The sequence below is a fragment of the Anguilla anguilla genome, chromosome 11 (genome assembly GCF_013347855.1).
Source record: "Anguilla anguilla isolate fAngAng1 chromosome 11, fAngAng1.pri, whole genome shotgun sequence".
Taxonomy (NCBI): Eukaryota; Metazoa; Chordata; class Actinopteri; order Anguilliformes; family Anguillidae; genus Anguilla; species Anguilla anguilla.
Genome location: NC_049211.1, coordinates 122769 through 149575, shown reverse-complemented (window position 1 = coordinate 149575; position 26807 = coordinate 122769). Strand labels below are relative to the sequence as shown.

The window sequence follows — 26807 nt, the reverse complement described above, 5'->3', positions numbered from 1 at the left end:
CTTTTGAACCCCCAACAATGTTTTTTTCTCGTTTTCCTTGGCTCTGGGCACCTGCCCGGAGCTCTAGCCCAAGTTTGCTGAGCACCCCCCCGGCCCAGAGCTCCAGCCCTAGACCAGCTAGACCAGCTGGGCATCCCGCCTCCTGCCACTACTGACTTTCCATAACAAACCGGTGCCTGCCCGCGGCAGATGGGTTCCCCCTCTGAGTCCGGTTCTGCTCAAGGTTTCTTCCTGTTTTCCTTGCCACTGTTGCCGTAGGCTTACTCTTTGGGGGCCGGTTCTCTGTAAAGCTGCTTTGCTAAAAGCGCTATACAAATAAAATTGATGAACCCCTGTGGATCTGCCGGGCGTACTCCTGTTCTAGGGCTCAAATTCAGGAGAATGAAACCCTTCCAGTCTGTCTAGGGTTTATAATTTTTAATACTCTCTAATAGTCTACACTGAATAGAAAATCACATTCATGTTAGGTGTCTCAGAATTTCTGAGAACAATAAAAATGAGAGTTAACCTTTTGACTGAATGGGTGCTCTCCTTGTTCAAAAACCGGTTGCATCTGGGACAGCACTGTTGCCTCACAGCACGAAGGTCTTTGGTTTCCTCCCACAGTCCAAAGACATCCAGGATGCGTTTTGTACAAGGAATGCATTCCATTGGAGGAAGGATTAGGGTTAGGGTCAGCAATCAGCATTGCACAGGGTTGCCCTTAGTAGGGTTTGCCTGTACAAGAAAGTACGATGAAACCTAACCAGCTGTCCCCAGGGACACATATTTAGCCCTTTGAGTTCCTGTCCCCAGGGACACATATATAGCCCTTTGAGTTCCTGTCCTCAGGGACACATATTTAGCCCTTTGAGTGAATCTGGGTATCACTTCTTTTATATTCTGAGCACAACCTAATCCATTACCACATACTTTTTGCTGTGATTTGTAGTTAAACAGAGTATATTATTCCAAGGTGTTTTGTTTCTTTTCATATATGTGTATTTGTATTTCATCTGCATTCACAACAATCAATCAAAATATTCTGCAAGCAAAGCTACAACGGTGCCATCACAAAACAAATCGACAGTTGGTTCAAATAAATTACTTTCAATAAAATTAAATAACTACGTTACACCACTAATTATGCCAAAAGCACAATTCATTTTCGTCCCATGACTGAGTCTGTATATATAAACATAGCATACATACATATATAAATATATATATATATATATATATATATATATATATATATATATAGCAATCTCTCCTATACCAATGTTTCTGCTCGAGTGTATGTGCTGGATCACTGTGCTGTAACCATTGTGTTTATGCTGCATTCACTGTGTCTGTGATATATGCGCTGTGTCTGTGCTCTACACACTGTGTCTGTGATGTATGCGCTGTGTCTGTGGTCTACACACTGTGTCTGTACTGTATGCGCTGTGTCTGTGGTCTACACACTGTGTTTGTGCTGTACACGCTGTGTCAGTATTGGCAGTACTGCAGGCCCTGTGATAGGGACAGTGCCCCTGAGGGGATGCGAGGCTCTGCTGCAGAGTCGACTGGGTTCATGCCCATTCTCCCTTCCATCCACATGAGCAAATGAGCCCGCCAGTTTGTGAAGAGTTCCCTAAAGTCATTTACAGGTGTGCACCTCTGTCCTCTCACTGCAGGTGTTACACCTGACATAGGAGCACCACAGGAACTTGCAGTTGCACTGCCACACGTGGGAGTACTGGTGCGTGTTGTAACCCCGCCCACAGCACATGAGGTCACAGCTGTTGGTCTGCTGGGCCGTCCTGTTGCAGACCCGCCCCTGAGTGCCTACACTGCCTGTCCTCCAGTCCTCCTCGCAGTAGTTGGGTGATTTCTCGATGTAAACCAAGTCCGTGGCCGAGGGCTTCCTGTAGGAGTGCGGCCTCCTGATCTTCAGGAACGTGGGCCGCCTGGTCCGGCGCGCCCTCACCGCCTCCACCTGCACTGCCTGGATGTACTTCTCCTTCAGGAGGAAGCCCAGCTGCCGGAACTTGGGCAGCGTGGTCCAGCAGGTCCGGGTGGTGCAGGATCCCGACACGCCATGGCACTTGCACTCCAGGCGCATGTTCTTCTCCAGGACCTGCCCAAACCAGGCGAGAGAAACCTTAACCTGTCATCCCCTCCCAGGACCTGCCTAAACCAGGCAAGAGAAACCTTAACCTGTCATCCCCTCCCAGGACCTGCCTAAACCAGGCGAGAGAAACCTTAACCTGTCATCCCCTCCCAGGACCTGCCCAAACCAGGCGAGAGAAACCTTAACCTATCATCCCCTCCCAGGACCTGCCTAAACCAGGCGAGAGAAACCTTAACCTGTCATCCCCTCCCAGGACCTGCCTAAACCAGGCGAGAGAAACCTTAACCTGTCATCCCCTCCCAGGACCTGCCCAAACCAGGCGAGAGAAACCTTAACCTGTCATCCCCTCCCAGGACCTGCCCAAACCAGGCGAGAGAAACCTTAACCTGTCATCCCCTCCCAGGACCTGCCTAAACCAGGCGAGAGAAACCTTAACCTGTCATCCCCTCCCAGGACCTGCCCAAACCAGGCGAGAGAAACCTTAACCTGTCATCCCCTCCCAGGACCTGCCTAAACCAGGTGAGAGAAACCTTAACCTGTCATCCCCTCCCAGGACCTGCCCAAACCAGACGAGAGAAAACTTAACCTGTCATCCCCTCCCAGGACCTGCCCAAACCAGGCGAGAGAAACCTTAACCTGTCATCCCCTCCCAGGACCTGCCTAAACCAGGCGAGAGAAACCTTAACCTGTCATCCCCTCCCAGGACCTGCCCAAACCAGGCGAGAGAAACCTTAACCTGTCATCCCCTCCCAGGACCTGCCTAAACCAGGTGAGAGAAACCTTAACCTGTCATCCCCTCCCAGGACCTGCCCAAACCAGACGAGAGAAAACTTAACCTGTCATCCCCTCCCAGGACCTGCCCAAACCAGGCGAGAGAAACCTTAACCTGTCATCCCCTCCCAGGACCTGCCTAAACCAGGCGAGAGAAACCTTAACCTACCCTCCTAGGACCTCAAAAAGGTGAGGGTCCCCTAGTCTTCAACAACAACATAGATTTGGATAAAACACTTTGCTAAAAAAAGGTTATGTAAACCTTTTGTAATCTTCACAATTTGCACTTTTTACTAAACATTAAGTTGGAGTTTGTTGTGCTAGCATGCTGAAGGATTGTGTGGGGGGGTTAGCGTACCTTGCGTCCCACCTCATTGTTGTGCAGATTCATCAGGGTCCTGGCGTTCTGTTTGACCTCTCTGGCGTCCATGAAGACTTTGGAGAAGCCCAGGCCGTAGTGGATGTCTGCAGAGCAGCCCCCCCACCTCCAGCCGTCCAGCGGGGAGTACTGACCCTGCTTCTCCTGATCGCAGCCACAGCTGCTGAGGCTGCCCTGCGTGCAGGCCGCAGTGAGGGCATGGGCCACGCCTGCTGTGATGACGGCGTAGGAGAACGCCGCCTCCTTACTGCCTGAAATTCACAAGTCACTATCAGAGACTCTTTGACATAATGCCACCTTTTATACCCAACATAGCTTTGAAATGTCATGAAGCGAATGTGAAATGGAATGTCAATATCACTAATATCATTACACACCACACTGCGATTATTACACACCACACTGCGATTATTACACACCACACTGAGATTATTACACGCCACACTGAGATTATTACACACCACACTGCGATTATTACACGCCACACTGCGATTATTACACGCCACACTGAGATTATTACACGCCACACTGCGATTATTACACGCCACACTGAGATTATTACACACCACACTGAGATTATTACACGCCACACTGTGATTATTACACACCACACTGCGATTATTACACACCACACTGCGATTATTACACACCTCACTGAGATTATTACACGCCACACTGCGATTATTGCACAGTTCACTGAGATTATTACACGCCACACTGCGATTATTGCACAGTTCACTGCGATTATTACACACCACACTGCGATTATTACACGCCACACTGCGATTATTACACACCACACTGCGATTATTACACACCTCACTGAGATTATTACACGCCACACTGAGATTATTACACGCCACACTGCGATTATTACACGCCACACTGCGATTATTGCACAGTTCACTGCGATTATTACATGCCGCACTGCGATTATTACACACCACACTGTGATTATTACACACCACACTGTGATTATTACACGCCACACTGTGATTATTACACACCACACTGAGATTATTACACGCCACACTGCGATTATTACACGCCACACTGCGATTATTGCACACCACACTGAGATTATTACACGCCACACTGCGATTATTGCATAGCACACTGCGATTATTGCATAGCACACTGAGATTATTACACGCCACACTGCGATTATTACATGCCACACTGCGTGTAATGGAGTGTGCATCTACACAACAGTGAAGAGACAGTTGTAAACAAAATGGTTTGGATCTGAATTTTTTATTTTTTTTTACTATGTTCATAAGGACAGGCTGTATGATATATAGTTCAGATAACATGTTCACATACACCTAGGCTAAAGACATTCAAACTCAATTTTTCCTCAACTCCACACATTTAATGTTACCAGTCATTACCTGTGTTAAGTCAGTTAGGGTATCTACTTTATTTCCATAAGAGGTCATTTCAAAATAACAGCTAAGAGACATATTTATTTCAGCTTTTATGTACTATATCAGATTTTCAGTGGGTCAAAAGTTTACATACACTTTGTTAGTATTTGGTGGTATTGCCTTTTAATTGTTTAACTTGATTCAAATGCTTGGGGTAGCCTTCCACAAACTTCTCACAATACTTTGCCGGAATTTTTGCCCATTCCTACAGACAGAACTGGTGTAACTCAGTCAGGTTTGTGGGCCTCCTTGCTCGGAAGCGCTTTTTCAGTTCAGTGCACAGATTTTCTATGGGATAGGTCAGGGCTTTGTGATGGCCACTCCAATACTTTCACTTTGTTGTCTTTAAGCCATTTTGTTACAACTTTGGAGGTATGCTTAGGACCATTGTCCCGCTGGAAGACCCAATTGGGACCAAGTTTTAACTTTCTAGCTGATGTCTTGAGGTGTTGCTTCAGTATTTCTAGATAATCCTCCTTCCTCATGATGCCATCTATTTTCTGAATTGCACCAGTCCCTCTTCCAGCAAAACACCCCCACAACATGATGCTGCCACCCCCATGCTTCACAGTTGGGATGGTGTTCTTCGAATTAAAAACCTCACCCTTTTTCCGCCATACATAGCGCTGATCATTATGGCCCAACAGTTCAATTTTTGTTTAATCTGACCTGAGATAACTCCTCCAAAAGGCTAGGTCTTCATCCTGGTGATCACCTGCAAACTTCATTCTGGCTTTTTTATGCTGATCTTGGAGTAGGGGCTTCTTCCTTGTGTGACAGCCTTTCAGGACATGGCGTGTTGGATTCTCTTAATGGTGGACATAGAGAATCTTGTACCTGATGCCTCCAACTCCTTCACAAGTTCCTTTGTTGTTGTCTTGTGGTTCAGTTGAACCTTTCGGACCAAAGTTCGTTCAGCCCTGGGAGTTTATTTTTGCCTCCTTCCTGAATGATGAAGTGTCTGTGTGGTCCCAAGATTTTTATATTTGCATACAATTGTTTGTACAGATTCTCAGTTGTTTGGAAATTGCTCCTAAGGAGGAACCGGACTTGTGGAGGTCCACAATTTTTTTTCTGAGATCTTGGCTGAGTTGCTTGGATTTTCCCATGGTATCAAGGGCAAAAAGGCAGTAGCTCTAAAGGTAGGCCCTTAAATACAGCCACAGGTGGCAATTAACTCCTAATTATGACAATTGGCCAATCCGAAGCTTCTAAAAAGTTATTACATCAATTTCTGGAATCTTCCAGACTGTTTAAAGAGACAGTCAACTTGGTGTATGTAAACTTTTTACCCACTGTAATTCTAATATAGTGAATTAAAGCTGAAATAAATCTGTTTCTAATCGATTGTTTTAAAATGACCTCTGATATGAACAAAGTTAGATGGCCTAATTGATATGCCAAATGAAATGTATGGTGACATGAAATGTTCAGAGTTGTGAAAAATATATTTAGCCTAGGTGTATATGAATATAGCATACATGCATATAAACACAGCGTACAGTACAAGGATACACACAGCTACAGAGTACAGCATATACAGACCTTTTTGGTATTTTCTAAGATATGTGCCAACATGTTTTGATGAACATCTTGGATCTCTGTATGCCCAGTTCTAACAAGAGTCAATTATGTGGAAGTTTCATTGATTTAATGGGCTCGTTGCCAAAGGTGTGTCTTCCAAAGTGTTTGTGGTTTGTCTTTGTTATGAAAACTAAAGAAAAATATTTCTGGAATAGTGGCAGTATATTGTGTCAGATGAGATGCAGTAGGAGTCTAAATAGGACCAGGACATCTATAAAGGAGTACGGTACTCTTTAAGAATACTGACACCGCTCTTTAAGAGTACTGAAACCTCTCTTTAGGGGTACTGACACCTCTATTTAAGAACACTGACACCTCTCTTTATGAGCACTGACACCCCTATTTAGGGGTACTGGCACCTCTCTTTAAGGGTACTGACACCTCTATTTAAGAGCACTGACACCTCTCTTTATGAGCACTGACACCCCTATTTAGGGGTACTGACACCTCTCTTTAAGGGTACTGACACCTCTCTTTAGGGGTACTGACACCTCTATTTAAGAGCACTGACACCTCTCTTTAGGGGTACTGACACCCCTATTTAGGGGTACTGACACCTCTATTTAAGAGCACTGACACCTCTCTTTAGGGGTACTGACATCTCTCTTTAAGAGCACTGACACCTCTATTTAAGAGTACTGACACCTCTCTTTAGAGATACTGACACTCCTTCGGAGTACTGACACCTCACTTTAAGAGTACTGACACCCCTATTTAAGGGTACTGACACCTCTCTTTAAGAGCACTGACACCTCTCTTTAGGAAGTAATTCCAACTCTTCAATCAAAATCATTACATTACAAAAAAATACATTGCATCACTTTGCAGACACTCTTTTCCAGAGTGACTTGCAGAAGTGGAGATATCAGTGATGCAGTCAGCAATGTGACAGGCACAAATGGACCATTTATAATCAATAAAGTGTAACATTAACCAAACAAACCATGTGCTATAGAACATCAGAATAAATAGGATTCCCTTTCTGTTGTGCTGAATAAAATCACAAAAACCAAAAGTGAATAGCACTCATCGTAGTTCCCCAATAAACCACGTTACAATGGATTTAAATTTTACATCGCACATGCATGCTCTGTGGAAAAGAGAAGAGTTCCCTGATAGATTTGTAACATACCCACTTTCAGTTCTTTTCCAAAGACGGTTCTCTGTCCGAGAGCAGAGCAGTTCCACCGCCCGTTCCTAAACTGGAACTGGCACTCTTTAATGCCCATCTGCACCCCCTGTGCCATCACCACGATGGCGTCCGGCCGGCTCTGGCAGATGGTGCGCTGCCGGGGCGCTAACCCAGGAATCCTGTTGCAGATTATGCCCGCTCCGAGCGCCCACACCGAAGACAGGCCACTGCGGAAAGCAGAGAGAAACACTCAATATTAAATGAAGCCAAATGTCCAAAATCTTCCCAAACAAGCAAGTCTAGGATTATTCTTTACTTACAGTATTCAAGTCTAACTTAACATACAAGTGATCTCATTATTCCATCTGTGCTGTAATGAGGCAGTACAGTCACTCAAAGGTTTAACTTTGGTTGCCAATAGCACTGTAGACTTTTCCATCTCTAATATTGGAGATTTCGCATCCTCTCACAAACACTGTCCAGGAAGTCAGGCAATGCAGCCACGAGTCAGTAGAGCTGCTTATGCGCTTGCAGTTTAACTCCTCCTTTTGAAGCTTTGGCACTGGAAAGGGCACACTTTTCACTGGGATTTTTTTGACTCAATAATCTGGGTGAGGGAGTTTTACTGCTTTGTGAGTCCTGGTATTCACAGAGCTGAATTCCCAGATGGATCGCTGTAAATCCAACGTTCAATCCTTTAAACAAAAAAATAACGATGGTTGGCAGACCCACCTATTCAGAAACTGTGTGCAAACTGAGCAATCCCCAGCATCCAGCACAGCACCCCTGCTTGCACAACAGCAACATTAGCGGCTATGTGTTTAGCTAGCATAGCTCAGTGTTACTGCCAGGAGTGTCTGATCTCAATCTGAATATCAACCAATCAAAAACGAATCTCAGAAAATGTGGTTAGGAGCGGGGTAACATTTGCTACTGGACAACTTGTTAGTCCAGGCCTAGATTTTACTGAAATTCTAAACATGAAGAGGCTGAAAACCTCTATTTTACTTGCTAGCTCATATTGGTTGACCTGTACCGCTGTGCTAGCTAGCTAACTGATGCATTGGGTAGCACTGCACATTTCTAACTTCTGCGAGGTGGAATAAATGTAGCTCGCTAACTACCGTTACAGAACTGTCTTAATGTCTTAGACAATCGAGACAGAAAGTGTTCATGCGGGTCAATAATTTTACATTACATTACATTTTTAAATGGCAAGACATTTTTAAGAGAACACAGCTAATAGTTCCAAATGTAATGGATTATTACTGCTCTCCCCCCCACCACTAAGGTGGAGAATGAACAGCTCAAAGTGAGTATACATGTTTGTATGCGGCGTAGTGTTTGGCTGTGGTTCGATTTTGGCCAAATTCACCTTCATACCAAGTATACTGCCACCTTCAGCATTGCACTGTAGCATGAAGGTAAAAAGTCTGCTACATGCTTCATGGACACGCTTGTTTTTTTGTAAATTCAATTTATTGCACATATTTCAGGAATACATGCAGTACAGGGGTCACTACCTGTTCCTCTGGAGGCTGTTCTGGGGTTCAGTGGTGCTTAGCATCGACCTGCTAAATACTTTCAGACAAAACCCGCATCTGCTGGTTTCTTGAAGATATTTGTGAGTGATTTAATTGTAATTAATATAATATATAATGAATGATTCCATCTTTTAAGGCTTCCAGGAAATTTACAGTAAACCGATGCATTACTACCTAAGCACAGTTTATCTGGAATTTATTTAAATGCTAAGAAATGGTCACACCCAGTATGAACCTTGTTGAAATGTAATATTGAGCTTTATAGCAGAATCAGAGATTTTCATCAGTAGTTGACTGCCTGGCAGATTATATGTATATACATATATGCATACACACACATTTAAAAAGTGTAATATATAAAGTAACAAAGTGTAAAATTTTCAGTGTTCACATAAGAACACAAATACGTTTATCAGATGGGGTCTTTTGGTCTATCTAGACACCTTTTGTTAATTCAGCTTTAACTGTTAATTTGAGTGGAAAGGGGTAAATATGCACCATAGCTTCAAATAAAACAGTTTAAACGCTGAACATTCTGCTGGGGGGGAATTTGAACAGTGCTGGTTTGCATTATATGTGCCAAAGGCTTTATTTAAAAACACATGGTAAGATATTAACCTGTTTAAATGTCTAATACATTTGTATTAGTGAGCGTTTTATCCCGAAGAAAAGATTACATCTTGTCTGATTCAGGGGTCAGTATTATGCAGACGTGTATGTTAAGTGTAGAAGATGCACAAATGTCTTTTATGATTTTAATATCCTTCAGTGTAACCTTTCTGTTCTGTCAGAGGGAAAAGCAGAAAAAAAGCATCAGGTCTGAACACGTTGGAATTAAACTTACCCAATTTTTAAATACACAATCCCAAGGCAGAGAAAGATGTGAAAAATCCACAGTCGTGTTTTCTTGGTCATGCTGTCCACCTCGTTATCTTAATGGATAATTGGAAATGCAGTTTTCCAGATGGGTCAGTTAGTCACAGTGCATTCAGACACCGTAAGGGCCCTCAGCGAATGCTGCAGACTCCATGCTTCCCTCCCCAGGCTGATGAACGGCTCTGCCACAGTGCTGCAGTTCTCTCCAGGTGTTCCTGCCGCACCACAGGTTCTATATCTACCTCACCTGTCTACCTCACCTGTCAGGGCGTGTTCTGGAAAGAAGCCCCATTTGTGCAATCACACACACATGGTCCCGTGTGCTGCATTCACCTGTTTATTAAGGAGAATATGCAGTCAGATTTGGTGACTGAACCGAGAGAATTTAAATGTATGGCATAAATAGTGGTGGCTTGTTCATATCAGGCTTTTCTCTTTTGCAGTAGTATGATCACTTTAATGCAAAGCATAGCTCAGCCACTTGAACAAACAAGTCAGGGGGGCGTATCCTATACAGAGAGAGGGGTGTCCTGTGTGAGGAGAGGCGTGTCCTGTGTGAGGAGGCGTGTCCTGTGTGGGGAGAGGCGTGTCCTGTGTGAGGAGGCGTGTCCTGTGTGGGAAGAGGCGTGTCCTGTGTGAGGAGGCGTGTCCTGTGTGGGGAGAGGCGTGTCCTGTGTGAGGAGGCGTGTCCTGTGTGAGTAGAGGCGTGTCCTGTGTGAGGAGGCGTGTCCTGTGTGGGGAGGCGTGTCCTGTGTGGCGAGAGGCGTGTCCTGTGTGAGAAGGCATGTCCTGTGTGGGGAGAGGCGTGTCCTGTGTGAGTAGAGGCGTGTCCTGTGTGAGGAGGCGTGTCCTGTGTGGGGAGAGGCGTGTCCTGTGTGAGTAGAGGCGTGTCCTGTGTGAGGAGGCGTGTCCTGTGTGGGGAGAGGCGTGTCCTGTGTGAGGAGAGGCGTGTCCTGTGTGAGTAGAGGTGTGTCCTGTGTGGGGAGAGGCGTGTCCTGTGTGAGTAGAGGCGTGTCCTGTGTGGGGAGAGGCGTGTCCTGTGTGGGGTGAGGTGTGTCCTGTGTGGGGAGGGCATGTCCTGTGTGGGGAGGGGTGTTCTGTGTGGGGAGAGGCGTGTCCTGTGTGGGGAGAGGCGTGTCCTGTGTGAGGAGGCATGTCCTGTGTGGGGAGAGGCGTGTCCTGTGTGAGGAGGCGTGTCCTGTGTGGGGAGAGGTGTGTCCTGTGTAGGGAGAGGCGTGTCCTGAGTGGGGAGAGGCATGTCCTGTGTGGGGTGAGGCGTGTCCTGTGTGAGGAGAGGGGTGTCCTGTGTGAGGAGAGGCGTGTCCTGTGTGGGGAGAGGGGTGTCCTATGTGGGGAGAGGCGTGTCCTGTGTGAGGAGGCGTGTTCTGCGTGAGGAGGCGTGTCCTGAGTGGGGAGAGGCGTGTCCTGTGTGGGGTGAGGCGTGTCCTGTGTGAGGAGAGGGGTGTCCTGTGTGAGGAGAGGCGTGTCCTGTGTGGGGAGAGGCGTGTCTTGTGTGGGGAGGCGTGTCCTGTGTGGGGAGATGCGTGTCCTGTGAGGAGGCGTGTCCTGTGTGGGGAGCTACCTATCCTTCCTGTAGATTTCTTTCTGCTGATGTTCTGCCCCCACTCTTAATTTGATTTTAAGCTCATTTCACTTATGCAGCATCATCATGTGAATTTTCTTCAATAAAATAATAAACAATGCAGAAAATATTGGGTTAGGGTTATAAAAAATTCTAAGAGAAGCAACAGGGACAGCAACTACCTCGGGGTTTGACCACACCTTTCCGCCAGCCAAGTCGTTACCCAGTATAAACGACACACCTTTAACAGGGAGGCCAGGCCGCACGCCGACAACAACACGTCCAGTCACTAAAGTAGAGCTCAGATAAATCTGATGCAGAGGGACGTTTACAAACCCCATCTCCAAACCCTGGGCAAGGACACTGGAGCCCAATGAAGTGTCTTCCGGGGACTAAGGGACGACGCAGCACCCGTATCACACAGTATCCTCACTGGATACTGAACACTGGGCTCATCAGCCACAGACACAAAACTGGAAGTGCAGGTGAATTGGAAGCACAGGTGGATTGGCGGAGGTGGATTGGAAGCGCAGGTGGATTGGAAGAGCAGGTGGATTGGAAGCGCAGGTGGACTGGACGCGCAGGTGGATTGGAGGCGCAGGTGGATTGGAAGCGCAGGTGGATTGGAAGCGCAGGTGGATTGGAAGCGCAGGTGGACTGGACGCGCAGGTGGATTGGAGGCGCAGGTGGATTGGAGGCACAGGTGGATTGGAAGCGCAGGTGGATTGGAAGCGCAGGTAGATTGGAAGCGCAGGGCTGCAGGAGGAGTCTCAACTACCAGAACCCCCTTCTGCAGAGCTTCCACAACACACTGAAGCCCCTTCAGCTCATCCAAAACACCGCAAATCTCCCCATACCCCCCCCTCCCTGCTACAAACAGCGACATTCAGCTCTCCCCGCAACCTGCGCTCTACACTCTGCTGCCCCCCCCAACCTGCGCTCTACATTCTGCTCCACCCAAACCTGCGCTCTACACTCTGCTCCACCCCCAACCTGCGCTCTACACTCTGCTCCACCCCAAACCTGCGCTCTACTCTGCTGCCCTCCCCAACCTGCACTCTGCACTCTGCTCCACCCCCAACCTGCGCTCTACACTCTGCTGCCCCCCCCAACCTGCGCTCTACACTCTGCTCCACCCCCAACCCGCGCTCTACACTCTACCCCGTGTGTCTGGCTCACCCCTCCTTGTGATGGCCTGGTCATCCCTCCTCCCGACCTCCACTTTTCTCCCTCCTGACTCCCCAATGGAGAAACGACCTGCCCCTGTGAACCCCTTTCTTCACTTGCACTCACTGAGCATCTCTGAGCGTCAGCAAAAAGGCTAAAATGTAAACACAGACAAAGAAAATTAATTGTGAAAGACCCCCCGGCCCCCCCCCCCCAAAAAAAACCAGCTAGGTAAATGTCACAATTTTTTAAATGCTGTTTTTCTATGGTGAAAAAGTCTCCTTGTCACCATTAGCGAACTACTGCATTTGCTTAAAAAAATGTTCCAGGACACGATATTGCATTTATTTGCTTCATTTGGTCATTGAGACACGTGTACCGGAAAGCCCGTCACTTGGATGAGCTATTCTGTGTTAGGCCTGTCTTGCTCATCCAGCCTCAGAGTCGCCAGATTTCCATGGATTTTGAGAAAATGGTGCCTTCTGCTTTACAATACTGCCACCTGCAGTATCCATGGTTTAATGCGTATTAATATAGATAAATTAGAAGATGCATCACTCTTACAATCTCCCGACCACGGTTATTCTCTATGAATGCATGTAATAATATGATAATTCTCATATATTGTTGTAAGAGTGGATATACAAAAAATTAAATAAAATAATGAAAGTTTGTAACAAACTTTCTGTTATTTCAAGAAAGTTTTACAAGAAATGGTCTTGCCAGTAAAGTATCAGAACTTCATTTTACTAGCCAGGAACTTTATTGAGGTTGTTCTCCATCTGATAAAACAAAATAAATCGCGAGAAGAACACAATACTCTAGCTATATTGATAACATAGACAATACTTCTCTATGGCAAAGGAGTGTTTCAGGAATGTTTAGCTCAGATTCAAAGCGGCTGTTTTAACGAGAGAGAATACTTTTGTTTGCCTCAAACTAACGTTTATTGGCCATTACACCAGATCCTTCATAACATCATTAAGGGCCTGGACCCAACAGCTAAGATCCCAGTTTATACATTGAACTCCATTCATACAATCCATTCACAGGAACTGATTGAACTGTTCAGACCGATATACTTTGATATCGCAGTGCAATTGATTTCTCGTATTGTTGCTGATGCTTAACCTCTTTTCGCAAAGCCCCTAGTGGTCGGCACACCGGCATGCCAAGATTACTGAACTCAGACATTCAGTGCTACTGCAACCAAAGTATGAGTTAAAAACAGAAACGCGTTGTTTTAGTTTCATTAGTAGACAATTCACGACAACTATGCCGAATACGGAGTTTCGCAGTGCCACCATTGTCGCACTGGTCGTTCATTTAACACATACCCCCTCCCTGCAGTCTCATCTGCAACTACACCCCCCACCCATGACATAATGGACAATATTGTCTATCTTGGCATTTCATCACTAAAAAATCGTACTCCGTCCTAGCAACAAGATATCTTAGGGCTATTGTCTGGTTTATGTCAATACAGCAGTGAAAATGCTGCTCACTGAATAGCTAAATAAACAAGAAAAAGTTTTTAAAAATGATACCATGTCATTCCACAGTCAATATCTGGGACTAAATATTGAATAAATAAACAACTTTACCATTGGATTTACGCATAGAGATGTCCCTTTTGAGACTGAGTGGCCATATATTGTCTTGTGAAATATACGTGAATTTGTGATGCCTGGTTATATAAGTTATTTTTGAAATTGATTGTCTTTAAATAGGTTAGTGGTATTATATAATGAGGATATTTCACACTGTAATGTAAGCGTTAGTTAGTAGTGTAATAGTTTTTGTGATGCATGCAACAGTGATGATGTGAGAGTTGGAACAAAGCCAAAACGTGGTGGACGGTTGAAAATTGTTATGTTGTCCCACCCTCATACAAGAAAACATACGAGAGTACAGAGTATAGAAATACATACAATAGTTAATTATTACACATGTAGGTACTGTACAGTATTGTGTGACAATATTTTTGCATTATTTTAAAATTTAATATCAATGTTTCATCTTATACCTTCATAAAGGGCTCATTTATATGCTTTACAATGGACAAAAGGCATTTTATTCCTTTTTGGAGGGATTTTGGATATGTTTCTAGACCCCTAGCTATTTTAGACCACTGTACTGATGGAAAGCAAGTAATTCCCACTTGAAAATGATGCAACCGTGAGTTTCTTGAGTAAAAACAGTTGATGTGTAGTGAAATATGTGAATATGTTGTGATTTACAGCAATGCTTAATTTAGACATTTTGGGTAGATCTGGAGACGCTGAATACACTGCTTAGTTTTGGCTTCATAGACCTTTAGTAGTTCTACATATCCATCCTTAGATTTTATGAACTTGTGGTAAAGAAGTTTTTGATCCAGGACATGTATACTTTAACCTGCTGTATATATGCAATCTCTCAGTATTGCAAACTAAAAAAAGAGCAAATTCATTTTAGATTTTTTGTCGAGACAATTGCATTTGTGGCACTTTATTTCTTCCAAAGTTATGAATATAAACTAATCTGCGTTAGTATTGTAAATTGTACAAATGTCTTGCTTCATTTAAGCCATTTTTCAAGTCTCCGTGGTGTTCACATCTGGAGTTATAAGGCTTTAAATAGGGTACCCCCTAAATGGGCAAGGACTGGCCAGATCTGGCATGTGCGCTAAGGGGTTAATACTTGCCACAGTAACCCCATACAATTTACCTTTATAGTCACTTTAAAAATGTAAAAAAAAATTGTAAAGAATTCATTTCTGAAAGTCCTTTACAAAACATTCATTTAAAACATTTAGTAATAAAAAATACAATTAAATAAAATACAGGAAATTAAAATCAAAAATACAAATAAAAATTGTAAAAGAAAAAATATAAAAATGTAAAACTGTCCTAGCCAATCAAAAACATTTTCTGAAAACCCCAGAGAGCAAACTCTGGTTCAGCATTTTTACAGCATGACCACTAGATGGTAGAAGAGGCTAATAAAACTGATTCCAGAACTTGCTCTTTGAAAGAACAACTAATTGTCACAATCTCTTCAGGTTTCAGAGGAATATGGAACCCTGTACATAATATCAGTATCATAGTGAACTTTAATATTTAGCTTCATGAAAGCCTCAACAGAAGCAGCATTTCAGCAAAATGAGCAAGAAATAACATTTTGTATTTCGCAAATACTCATATCCAAGCCATTTACACAGATTCTTTTTTTTATATATATATATATTTTTTTTTTTTAAGTTCTATATATACGATTGGATATTTTTCAAAAATTCTGATTGATGAAGGGTACAACAGCACAGCTGGGAATTAAACCTGCAATCATTAAATTACAAACCCAGTTCACTAACCACTATACTGCACAATAATTGTTGGAATTAAGAAAATCCTCACTACACATTTGTAGGCCAGAGTATGAGTATTACACCTGTAATATTGGACCTATTTATGAATATTAAAATAGTAATATTAGAGAAGAGCCCATGCTCGCTCTTTGCTGAATCATTCAGCTACAGTGGCACAGAAACAGGTCCCACCTGACAGAAAACCTTGAAAGCTTTCCAGACTGCTGTGGGGAAATATTGACACAAGGCCATGTTCACTGTGGCAGAGGGAAGCAGGCCTTATAAGGGCAAAGTCCCACCTTTAAACTCTGATATGATCAATACGCTGTGATTTCAATCTGCAAAACCCGCTCACAGCCCTCTGTACAGAGTGAAGAGAAATTTCAGCTTTCTCTCCAACTGTAGCAAAGGCCAGACTCAGCTCCAGCACACAGACACTCAGCTTTAGCACATGGAACCAGAAAGCAGCCTGTCTGTAACAGATTTTATTTCTTTCACAGCATTTAAGGTGTTTTCAGAGATCTCAGAGTTCATAATCCAATGTAAGCACTGAAAAGTAACAAATGCATTCCTAAGGTAATTCTCAGTCATAATGGGAAGGACAATACCTGCTTCAGTTAAACCATGCTGCCCCATACTGGTGCTGCGTTTTATTCACTTCTATCAAAAGGAATGCATAAACATGTTTTAAAGTTCCTGCTCGAAAATGCCAGAACAGAAGGTTTCAGGATTGGAGATGAGATGAAAATGAAAAATGTTTGCATCATAAATTATTTCCATTTGCTGGAAAGGGTCATTACTGAATTACCTGGCATCAGTTCTATTGTTTTCAAACAAGGTGACACACATTTTACCAGTATTTTGCCCTTAGCTTCCTTAAACTAAATAATTACCCTGAGCAATCTTAAGGCATACTGGCTGTAAGACAACCTTGTAATGTTGATAAAGTTCCATATAACCGGTTTACATTTACGTCAGGAGTTCCCTTTCACACACAGAGCTTTCAGGAAGGATCACAGAATGTGTAATCACACTGATTCCAGACGATAACGCACATTGTCCACACCCTTTGCTCGTCATTTGCCTCCTAAACTATGCAGACAATTTAAACTTCAGGAAGTTGACATTACCTGTTATTCTGCTTACCTGCAGAATTATATTTTTTCCTCATACACATTGTGTCTGTTGCTCATACACATTGTGTCTGACCCAGCAGGGTTTTGAACAGTATTGTATTACATCAGGTTAGGTACCCTCCTGCCATTTCCCTTGACCAAGGCATTGGCCTCAGAACTGGAGCTGATCCCAGGGCATTGCACTGTGGCTTCCCACTGCTCTGAAGCAGTAAAATGTAGAGGACAAATTACCCCACATGGCCAGTTGTCCCAGCATGGCTTGGAATGGCTCAGTTCTGTCCCAGCATGGCATGGAATGGCTCAGTTCTGTCCCAGCATGGCTCGAAATGGCTCAGTTCTGTCCCGGCATGGTTTAGAATGTCTCAGATGGCACAGCGCACTGTGAGCATGTGAGAATGCAGATTCAGGCCTCCCCCCAGTCGCTGGGGCATGTGAGTCTGATAAAACACATACAAAACATTCGTTTATAAAGACTGTGATCATTAGATCATGCAACAAGGGCAGTTCAGTCACAATATGCTTAGAGCATTTACTTTCACAGAATCAATGGCAGAGCAGCACTGACATTCACAGAATCAGACTGCAGCACTGACCCACAGAACCACTGTCTGCAGCACTGACCCACAGAACCACTGTCTGCATCACTGACCCACAGAATCACTGACTGAGGCACTGATCCACAGAATCACTGTCTGGAGCACTGACACATAGAATCAGACTGCAGCACTGACACAGAATCACAGACTGCAGCACTGACACACAGAATCACAGACTGCAGCACTGACACACACATTCACAGACAGCAGCACTGACACACAGAATTACTGACTGCAGCAGTGACCCACAGAATTACTGACTGCAGCACTGACCCATAGAACCACTGTCTGCAGCACTGGCCCACAGAACCACTGACTGAGGCACTGACCCACAGAATCACTGTCTGCAGCACTGACACACACAATCACAGACTGCAGCACTGACACACACAGTCACAGACTGCAACACTGACACACAAAATCACAGACAGCAACACTGACACACAGAATGCAGCACCGACATTTGCAGAATCACAAATGGCTGAGCAAGTGCAGTAGTTGAGTGTAGCTTTTTTTTTTTTTTAAACCTGCATCAATCTAGTTTTATTCCCAGCCATGTTACATGTTAGCTGCCTGCTACCTCTTAATCATAAATTATATTGTGAATGCAAAGAATAAAATTTTCAGCATCATTTATAGACCTATTAAAGAATTTTGATGTGGTTGACCGCTCAGTTTTATCGAGCAGATTGTCCTCCATTGGCCTAGATCATGAAGCACAAAATTGGTTCCATAATTATTAAAAAGTATAGAAACAGATGAGGTAAAGTCACCCCTTTCTGAAGGTCAATATAGGGGTCCCACAGGGATCCATTCAGGGCCCTCTATTGTTTACATTTATATAAATGAAACTGCCACTGAACTTCAAAACTGAAATGTTAATTTCTATGCTGACAGTACTTAATAGCGCCTATGTGAAGCCAGGCTCACTAATATTTACAAGCTGCCTTTAACAGTACAACACTGGCCAGTCTGATACTAATCTTAAATCCTAATAAAACAAAGTATATGATTTTTTTTTTCTCGCACAAAACATTGACCTCACAGATTCACATTATCTACTTTGAATGTTGAAATTTAATGAGTCCAACAATACAAACATTTGGGAACTTTGTTAGATTATGTTTTCTGTTCCAAATCAGATTTGAAATTGAACAGAAAAGCTGAAATTGACTTGATTTATAGGAATAAATCCTGTGTTTCTATGGGTAGCAGACTAAGGTAGTGCAGGCTACATTACTCCCAGTTGGTGGAGAGTCTATATATGCCTGCCCCCACTATAAACCCCTGGATCTCTGAACCCATCATAACGCTCTGCGATTCATCACAGGCCATGGGTTCCATGCTCACCATCGTGCTCTGTACCAATCAGCGGGTCAGTATTCCCTAGACCAGGACTGCCCAATCCCGTTCCTGGGGTTATACTGTCCTGTAGGTTCACACTCCCACCCTAACAAACACATCATTCAACACCTAGAGGTCTCTCTGAACTGCTAATGAGTAGAACCAGGTGTGCCAAATTAGGGTTGAAATAAAAACTTTCAGCATGGTAGATCAGCAGGAACAGGGTGGGGCAGCATGGTATTTATTTATAAAGCTTTACTTGCGAAACTTCCTCTTTATTTAAGCAAGCTTCTCATGGTTGGATTACTCAGCACAACTCATGATTTAGAACTAAATTGGGAAAAAATGTTTTTAGTGATTTTCCACCCTATGCATGAATGTATTTCAAAAAACATTTAAGCTGACCTGGTATCTTTTGTACATTTTAATGATCTGGTAGCCAATTTATTAGAGAAGGAAGGTGTTTGTATGTATAGAACAACCTACTATGTCATCAGTGTTCAGAATGCACATTTTATGAACCCAAGTATATACATTTTTTTATTCCTGTATATCTTAACTCTGTATTTGAATTGGGATTGAGTTTTGTATAGATGCAGGGCCTCTCTGGATAAGATGTTTCTGTTTCTCCTGCAAAAATAAAGGATAATTCAAATTAAAACAATTAGTGTTTGTGTGCAGCATACTGTCCCTATATGATACAGAAGACAGAAGCTCTGAAGCTTCTGAAGCAGGAGGATGAAAGCACTGTCAGTTACTCCCGTGAACACTGGATGGTGGTTGTATTGGTTTATATTAATATTGATGGAACTACACCATAAATCATGAATTACCCTTTAAAGATAAAAAAACAACTATTGCTTTCATTTTTGATCATATAATCATTGAACAGTCAGGCTGTACTTTACATACAGTAACATCAATTATTACATGTCATAGTAACACTTTTTTTAAATCATCTTGGCACAGTGATGGGCATCTCCTCCAGTACTTCAACCAAAAACAGCTTATTCAATAAAGCTCAGAGCCAGGCTGAAAGCTTAGATGTTTCAGGACCATCACATTATTGCAGGACACTGCAGAATAATGCAATTACAGCTCAATAAAGCAGAACAGTAGCATTACAGTACAGCCTTTTAGTACAGGTTTTACTGGCATAGCAGGTTCCTACTCCGAACAGGAGCGTCCAGAAAGCAGGAAGAACCTGCCTGTCACCCAAAAACAACACACCTGTGCCAACATGTCTCCGGTGTGACGCAACAAACCCAATCTGGAGAAAGGAACTTACTGTGGAGTCAACCTGTTGCATGTCAATGACACAGTGAGCATTTTTCATTTGCAGCACATCCTTTCCTTTTAAAGCCTGATTTAGCTTTTTTTCAGGGGTGGTTACCTCCTCGTCTCTCAGGAACAGGACACAGTAGGCAAGCTTTCCCAAGATTTTCCCTGTTTGGAATACTGAATCACACCTGTACATCTGCCACAAATCACACTAGCACACCTGTACATTAGCTTCCAATTACACCTGTGTACACCTGCAGGCCCTTTATATTGCTGCGACATCCAACCATCATGCTTGTGCACTTCTTTCATTAGAACTAGGCCTACATTAAGCTACTTGATTCAAATGATTAAAGGTAATGGGTGAACTACATTAAGTTTTTACTAAAGTTTACCAGTGTTTTACTAGAGGGGAGGTTACTAATAGACTGAAAAGCATATTCAGTACTCAGAATGTCATAGCAGATATTGCTATAAATATATAGAGGATAAAGAAATACAGGATACATTACATAAACTAAAGACAAATAAGGCCACCAGCCCTGATGGCTTAAACCCAAGGGTATACACAGATTTCCAAAAAGCATTTGATAAGGTACACACAAGAAACCTATTCACAAAATTACGAGAGTAGGAATGTATTTCAGTGTGGGTTCTGAACTGGCTACAGGGTAGAACACAAAGAGTATTATCTGAGCAGGGTACTGTGGGAAGTGGAGTCCCGCAAGGAGCAGTGCGGGTACGAAGCTCTTCCTCATTTATATCAATGACTTTGACAGGGACATTGAAAGCACATTAGTTATATTTGCACATGACACAAAACCGGGAGGCCCCGCTAGTTTGGAATTTCCAGAAGTAATCCAAGAAGATTTAAGCAAAATCCAGAAGTGCGCAGAAACCTGGCAAATGAGAAATTCTATACAACTAAGTGGTGGTAAAAGTACTCAAATATCATACTTTGAGTTAAATGAATAGGTATGACTGTCATATGTGATTACCCAAGCCACGTGACTGCACATTCACTTTCACTATGAGCTGAACAAGGTAAGGCGGGATGTAGCAAATGGTAAATGGTAAATGGACTGCATTTATATAGCGCTTTTATCCAAAGCGCTTTACAATTGATGCTTCGAATTCACCAGAGCAATTAGGGGTTAGGTGTCTTCCTCAAGGACACTTCGACATGCCCCGGGCGGGGGATTGAACCGGCAACCCTTCGACTGCCAGACAAGCGTTCTTACCTCCTGAGCTATGTCGCCCCACAATAACAACATTAGGTTTCATTCCTTTATTGAGTAAACACAGATGTTATGTTAACCTAAAGTGTCGTTGTCATAAAATTTTTCCCGACCGTGAAAACTGCCTTACTTGTTTACATTTTGGACAGATGTGGTTAGTGGGTAAATCTATCGCTGTTTCCGTCGCAGCACTTTCAACACAAGCAAAATCGGAAGTAAGTAGCTAAGTAAGTAAGTAAATTTTATTTATAAAGCACATTTAAAACTGGCGTTGACCAAAGTGCTGTACACAAATAAATAATACGCAAATAAAATAAAAGCGCTATCCTAAAACGTCTTATTACCGTGAAGAGTGCCTGACCCGCAACCGTAGTAATGTGTTAACACGGTGGCACAATTATATCGAGAAATACCACCTTTGGAAAAAAAGTCTATATGCTATAACTGCATTTAGATCAAACCTACTAGACTATGCATCACGAAAAAGAATGTTGGTCAGTCTCGCTCAATTTGATAATAGTAGGCTACCTTCATAGCACGGAGTGTTTCAAACCATATTGCGCTGCACCCCCTTAGAAATAAAAGGAAAAGGAAAGAAAAACTGTGAACTTGCCTACATGTGAATTTAAAATATAAACCCATTACTCTGACTTTGACAATTTTGGGCCTAAACTGGCTCATGTTTTAGTTAATAAAATTCAAAAGTGACTTAATTAAGCTAAACATCCAGTCAGAACTAGTGGCTTAATAGCCTACTAGTTCAGTAATTTAGTATAATTTTCTGGAGCCTACGTGAGTAGCTATACTTGATGTACTAAAAGTTGTAAAGAAGTTCAAGAATAATTCATCCCTAGTTAGTATATTAGTAAAGTTAAGTGAGCACCAGCCATGTTCTTCGGTTAATGAAACTGTTTGCACAGGCGACCATGTTATTATTGATAAATCATTGAAAATGTATGAAAATAGGACAGCCTTATTCCTGAACTCCCCTCAGTGCCAGAAGAACATCAGACACCCAAAAATACATCCCAGTTTAAGTAAGCTTCATGTATTCATGCCTCTTTGTATATGAAGTTCCCAATATGCCATTGTCCACTCCTAAATCTTTTGGAATTGCTCAGGTGTCTGAACCATTTGTACTGGTCGGTATGGATCTTGCAGGGAAACTGACAGGAACTCCAAGAGGAAATATGTACATATGATTGATTGAAATACAAAGTGGGCCTAGGCATATCCACTAAAGTCTAAGCAAGAGTAAGATATAGCATAATGCATTGTGGATATTGTCTATAGGATTGGGGCACTTAAAATAATTATCACTGTCTGAGGAGGGGAATTTGGGAATAAGGTGCTTACCTATTATCCTACTACTTGAATAGCCAGTTTTAAACTGAAGGGAACTTTGACAAGATGGACCCAATTGTAGGGCTCTACAGTGCTCCTATTTTAGGAGCATTTGCTCCTGAAAATGTATGTGTGCTAACAGGAAAAATTATTTAGGTGCACATCTACTAATTGGGATGCATTAATGTGCTCCTAAATTTTTCAACACTTGGAAAAAATTGTTAGCGTAGAGCCCAGCCCAATAGTTCATCTTGTTAAATATATATATATATATATATATATATATATATATAGATATACACACACATATAAGCACACTAATATAGGATACTTTCTTAAAATAAGAAAGTGTGCATGGTTCACTTTTGGACATGTATACACATCAGGAAAATATACTTAACCTTATACTTGAATTTATTTGCAACCTTTATTACACTAAGTATTCTCAAGTAGGCTGCAGAAATAATAAAATACTTAACTAGTAGTAACTCACTAGTGGTCGGAGGATGTTTAAGTTTTAATTTTATTAACTAAAACGAGAGCCAGTTTAGTCACAAAGCTGTCAAAGTCAGACTAGTGGGTCTATATTTAACGTTAACGTGTAGCCTACAGTTTAAATTTAATTACATTTTTTGGTAAGGGGTGGTTTTGTGGTTTTAAACACTCCGCGCTGTGATGGCATTATACATAGAAGTGGGTGATTGACAAGCGTTTTAATGTTTTATGCATGGTAGGTTTGATCTAAATGCATTTACAGAATATAGCGTATTTCGCGATATAATTGTGCCGCCATGTTAACACATTACTATGGTTGCGGGTCAGGCACTCTGCACGGTAAGAAGAAATTTTAGGATAGCGCTTCCAATATTGCTTGTGTCGAAAGTGCTGCGACGGAAACAACGATAGATTTACCCAGGAGCCACATCTGTTCAAAATGTGAACATTCTTCACGGTCGGGAAAATTTTACGACATCGTCACAACATTTAGCTAGTTAAAGTTACAATCTCGAAGAATTCTGTTTCGCTCTCTTTGGCGGTACCAATGGCGAAAAGCCGTAATTGCAGGTGTGTTTTTGGACCTCACTTCCCAGAGATCCAACCGGATCCAACCAGTGTCGCCTGTGTGACGTCAGTCAGTTGGCACCTGGGCCACGCCAACTATAACACTTAGCCTACTATTTACTGAATAAAAAATGGTTGTTATAAAAGTAACCTTATGTACACACTCATTCATTGTCTAACATTAGGCTAACTTAAGCTGCCTTTACACTGCCGAGCTGGGTTAAAATGCTGTAGCAGACCTGGGGTAGAATTAGTGATGATCAATTTCCACAGACGTTCTTTATCCACCTTTTGCCCGGTATGAACATCTTTACACTGCAGAGAAGAATTTGCGGGATTCGCTGCGGCTCGTACAATTATGTATCTCGTGCACACAAAACAGTCTTTCTCGTGAATGATTGTTGTGTGATATTTTTGAAACAACTGCCTTGCAAAATGTTACCGCTGGTGTTTCCGGTTTTGCTATCAAACTGTTCGAGAATAAAGCGGAGCTGGGTGTTAAAATAGCAATCAGAACAATAATAATAAAACAAAAACAAAGGAGATTTCATTCAAAAAACGGCATGGCTGAAGGACCATATGAGGTAGCGTAATAAAATAATAACGCTAATCCACTGCTGTATTCTTTTATTTAGTTTTCTCCGGTTTGACATCTTTACACTGAAATCAGACCTGGCTCTGCTCCACCTATACCCCTGGTTAATGCTCTGTGTAAAGACGGCTTTATTCCGATCATTATAATATATTAATGAACTTGATGGCAATGTAAATAACGGTAACCATAAGGCCAATTCAGATCAATGATTCGCAACGAGACAAAACGGTTTTAGAATGTTGCAGAGAAAATTGCAGCGGTGTGAACTGGTTAGTTGCAGAGCGTCTGAAGCCTTTGCCTGGGGTCTCAAAAGACCCACCTTGTCAAATCGCCGACAAAGTGCAGTTAGAACGTTTACAATCAGACGTCTTGGAATTTTGCAAGTTGCACCCAGTCTCGTAGCGAATCATTGATCTGAACTGACCTTTAGTTAGCTACATTGCAACGTTGCAACAAGGTAGCATTGCATTCGAGAAACGTTTTGCGAGGTCGGTACCAGTCTGTAGCATTAGCTAGCGTTTTTTCTCATTGTTAGCTGACATTAAATTGTGTTAATTACATTAGCTAGCTAGCTAACGCAACGTTACCTGATATGAGAGATGGATACTGTGCGCAACGTTGTCTAAACTAATGTTGCCTTTCTTGACATGATCCGGTAGCTAGCGTTAGCTGTGCAAATAGCTAGGCTATGTAATTTAGTAACGTTACATTGTCATTAAATGTAATACGAAATCTACATCAACAAATAATATGACCTCTCATGTTACACAAAAACTTTTTAGGGTTCCATAACCTCCCCGCCCCCCCTTTCTCTGTTATTGTAACGCTAGCAGACACCACAAAAAACAGTACCGCTCACACGCAAGTGAGTTTAAGAGCGAGCCTGTTGCGATAGCTCCGTCTACCCTCTCTGGCGGACCAACCACTGATGGGTGATGGAAAACGCGTCACTAACTATGCGCCGCTTGTGATTTTTTCCCGGGAATGTCGCCACAGACACCCAGTTCTTTAATCATAAATTATTATATTAATAATAATATGAATTAATATAATAATAGGCTCAATCACCATTGTGTTACCTAATTCGGCGATAGATAGTGACATAACAGACATTTATTTTAAAATCTTCGAGATTATTACTTTAATGTTTGCGGTACTGTAAGTTCAAAAAAGTTCTGGTCGTCAATGAATGTGCTGTACGTTAAAGGCCATCACTAACTTTAATTCAGATTAACTTAATGTTTTGTATAAAACCCCATGGAAATCGCCATTCAAAAATGTTCATGCTTACAGACAGCAGCAGCAAGCACTTTCCTGCATGGCTAATAACCGCGAGCTAACATTAACTAGCTAGCTAGCTAAGTTCATCTCGGGTTGAAAAGGCAGTTGCAGTAGCCAGCGTTATTAAGCTTACCTCTTTGTGCTCCCTCAAATTTTATGGCATTTATTTCCCTGGGTCGTGGCAAACAAAGCAGACACTTCATCTTGAGTCGTTTTGCATGCCAACAAAGGTAAACATTTCTTTTAAATAAGGCCATGGATGGTCAGTGACTGGCACTGGAAATGGTGGGTTCGTCGTCGTTCTGAGCAGCCATCTCCATTTCAAAGTCTGGCTTCTGATTTTAGCGTATAGCTACAATCAGTGACTTTTTAGCCAGCCAATACACTCATGTTGGTGCTGTGCAGCGTACATGCAGGGTCAAGTCAGCGCACACCACATACAGCTGATTGATGTACACGATGGCACACGACCTCAATTAAGTCCTGCCGGCAGTACTTGTCTAATAACACAATGGCCTGTAGATGGGGGCGGGGATTACCGTGCATGTTTTCACCACCAGCCAATCCAGAGAAAATTCGGCTGACGACCAACCGTACGAAAAGTAACAAGTAACGACAGTTGTCAATAGAGATGTATTTGTGTAACAAGTACATAATTTATTCATAGATGTAGTGGATTAGAAAGTGAAAGTTGCTAAAATTGTTCATACTCAGAAAATGTACAAACTTCATTGGGAAATAAAAACATTAGGCATGATTACTTTATCGGAGGAACAAAATTGGAATGTTCTCAATTTGAAGAAGACTTGGTAGTAATGGTAGATCAAAGCCATTCTGGTTCTGTGCTGTGCTGTAGCAATATAAAAAGGCCTACAGGATGCTGGAATAGCCAAAAGGATCGAGTATAAATCCAAGGAAGTTATACTTATACATTTGTTAGACCACACTCGGGGTACTGTATGCAGTTCTAGGGACTGCACTACAAGAAAGATACAGAGGCTCTGGAAAAGGTTCAAAGAAGGGCAAT

General features: G+C 42.6%; 1 protein-coding gene across 3 annotated transcripts; it reads right to left on the bottom strand.

Annotated features, from left to right (window-relative positions):
• Positions 1–248: 248 nt before the first annotated feature.
• Positions 249–26409, bottom strand: LOC118208568 (protein Wnt-7a-like). 3 transcript variants are annotated; one of them, XM_035383378.1, is made up of 5 exons: positions 25914–26409; positions 17271–17476; positions 7389–7615; positions 3225–3496; positions 249–2101 (listed from the first exon to the last, which is right to left on the bottom strand). In XM_035383378.1, exons 3-5 carry the CDS (start codon positions 7501–7503, stop codon positions 1622–1624), a joined length of 867 nt encoding a protein of 288 aa, XP_035239269.1. In that variant the 5' UTR covers positions 7504–7615; positions 17271–17476; positions 25914–26409; the 3' UTR covers positions 249–1621. The 3 variants fall into 3 exon arrangements, with proteins under 3 accessions (XP_035239269.1, XP_035239268.1, XP_035239270.1); XM_035383377.1 differs by lacking the exons at positions 17271–17476; positions 25914–26409 and adding an exon at positions 9777–10135; XM_035383379.1 differs by lacking the exons at positions 17271–17476; positions 25914–26409 and adding an exon at positions 7709–8147.
• Between the last annotated feature and the right edge of the window lie 398 nt (positions 26410–26807).

Coding starts and splice junctions, on each gene's coding strand:
- LOC118208568 (XM_035383377.1), bottom strand. CDS start 9,847: ATGACCAAGAAAACACGACTGTGGATTTTTCACATCTTTCTCTGCCTT. Junction 7,616..9,776: donor ATTGTGTATTTAAAAATTGG/GTAAGTTTAATT, acceptor TGCTTTCCGCAG/TGGCCTGTCTTCGGTGTGGG. Junction 2,102..3,224: donor ACAATGAGGTGGGACGCAAG/GTACGCTAACCC, acceptor TGGTTTGGGCAG/GTCCTGGAGAAGAACATGCG.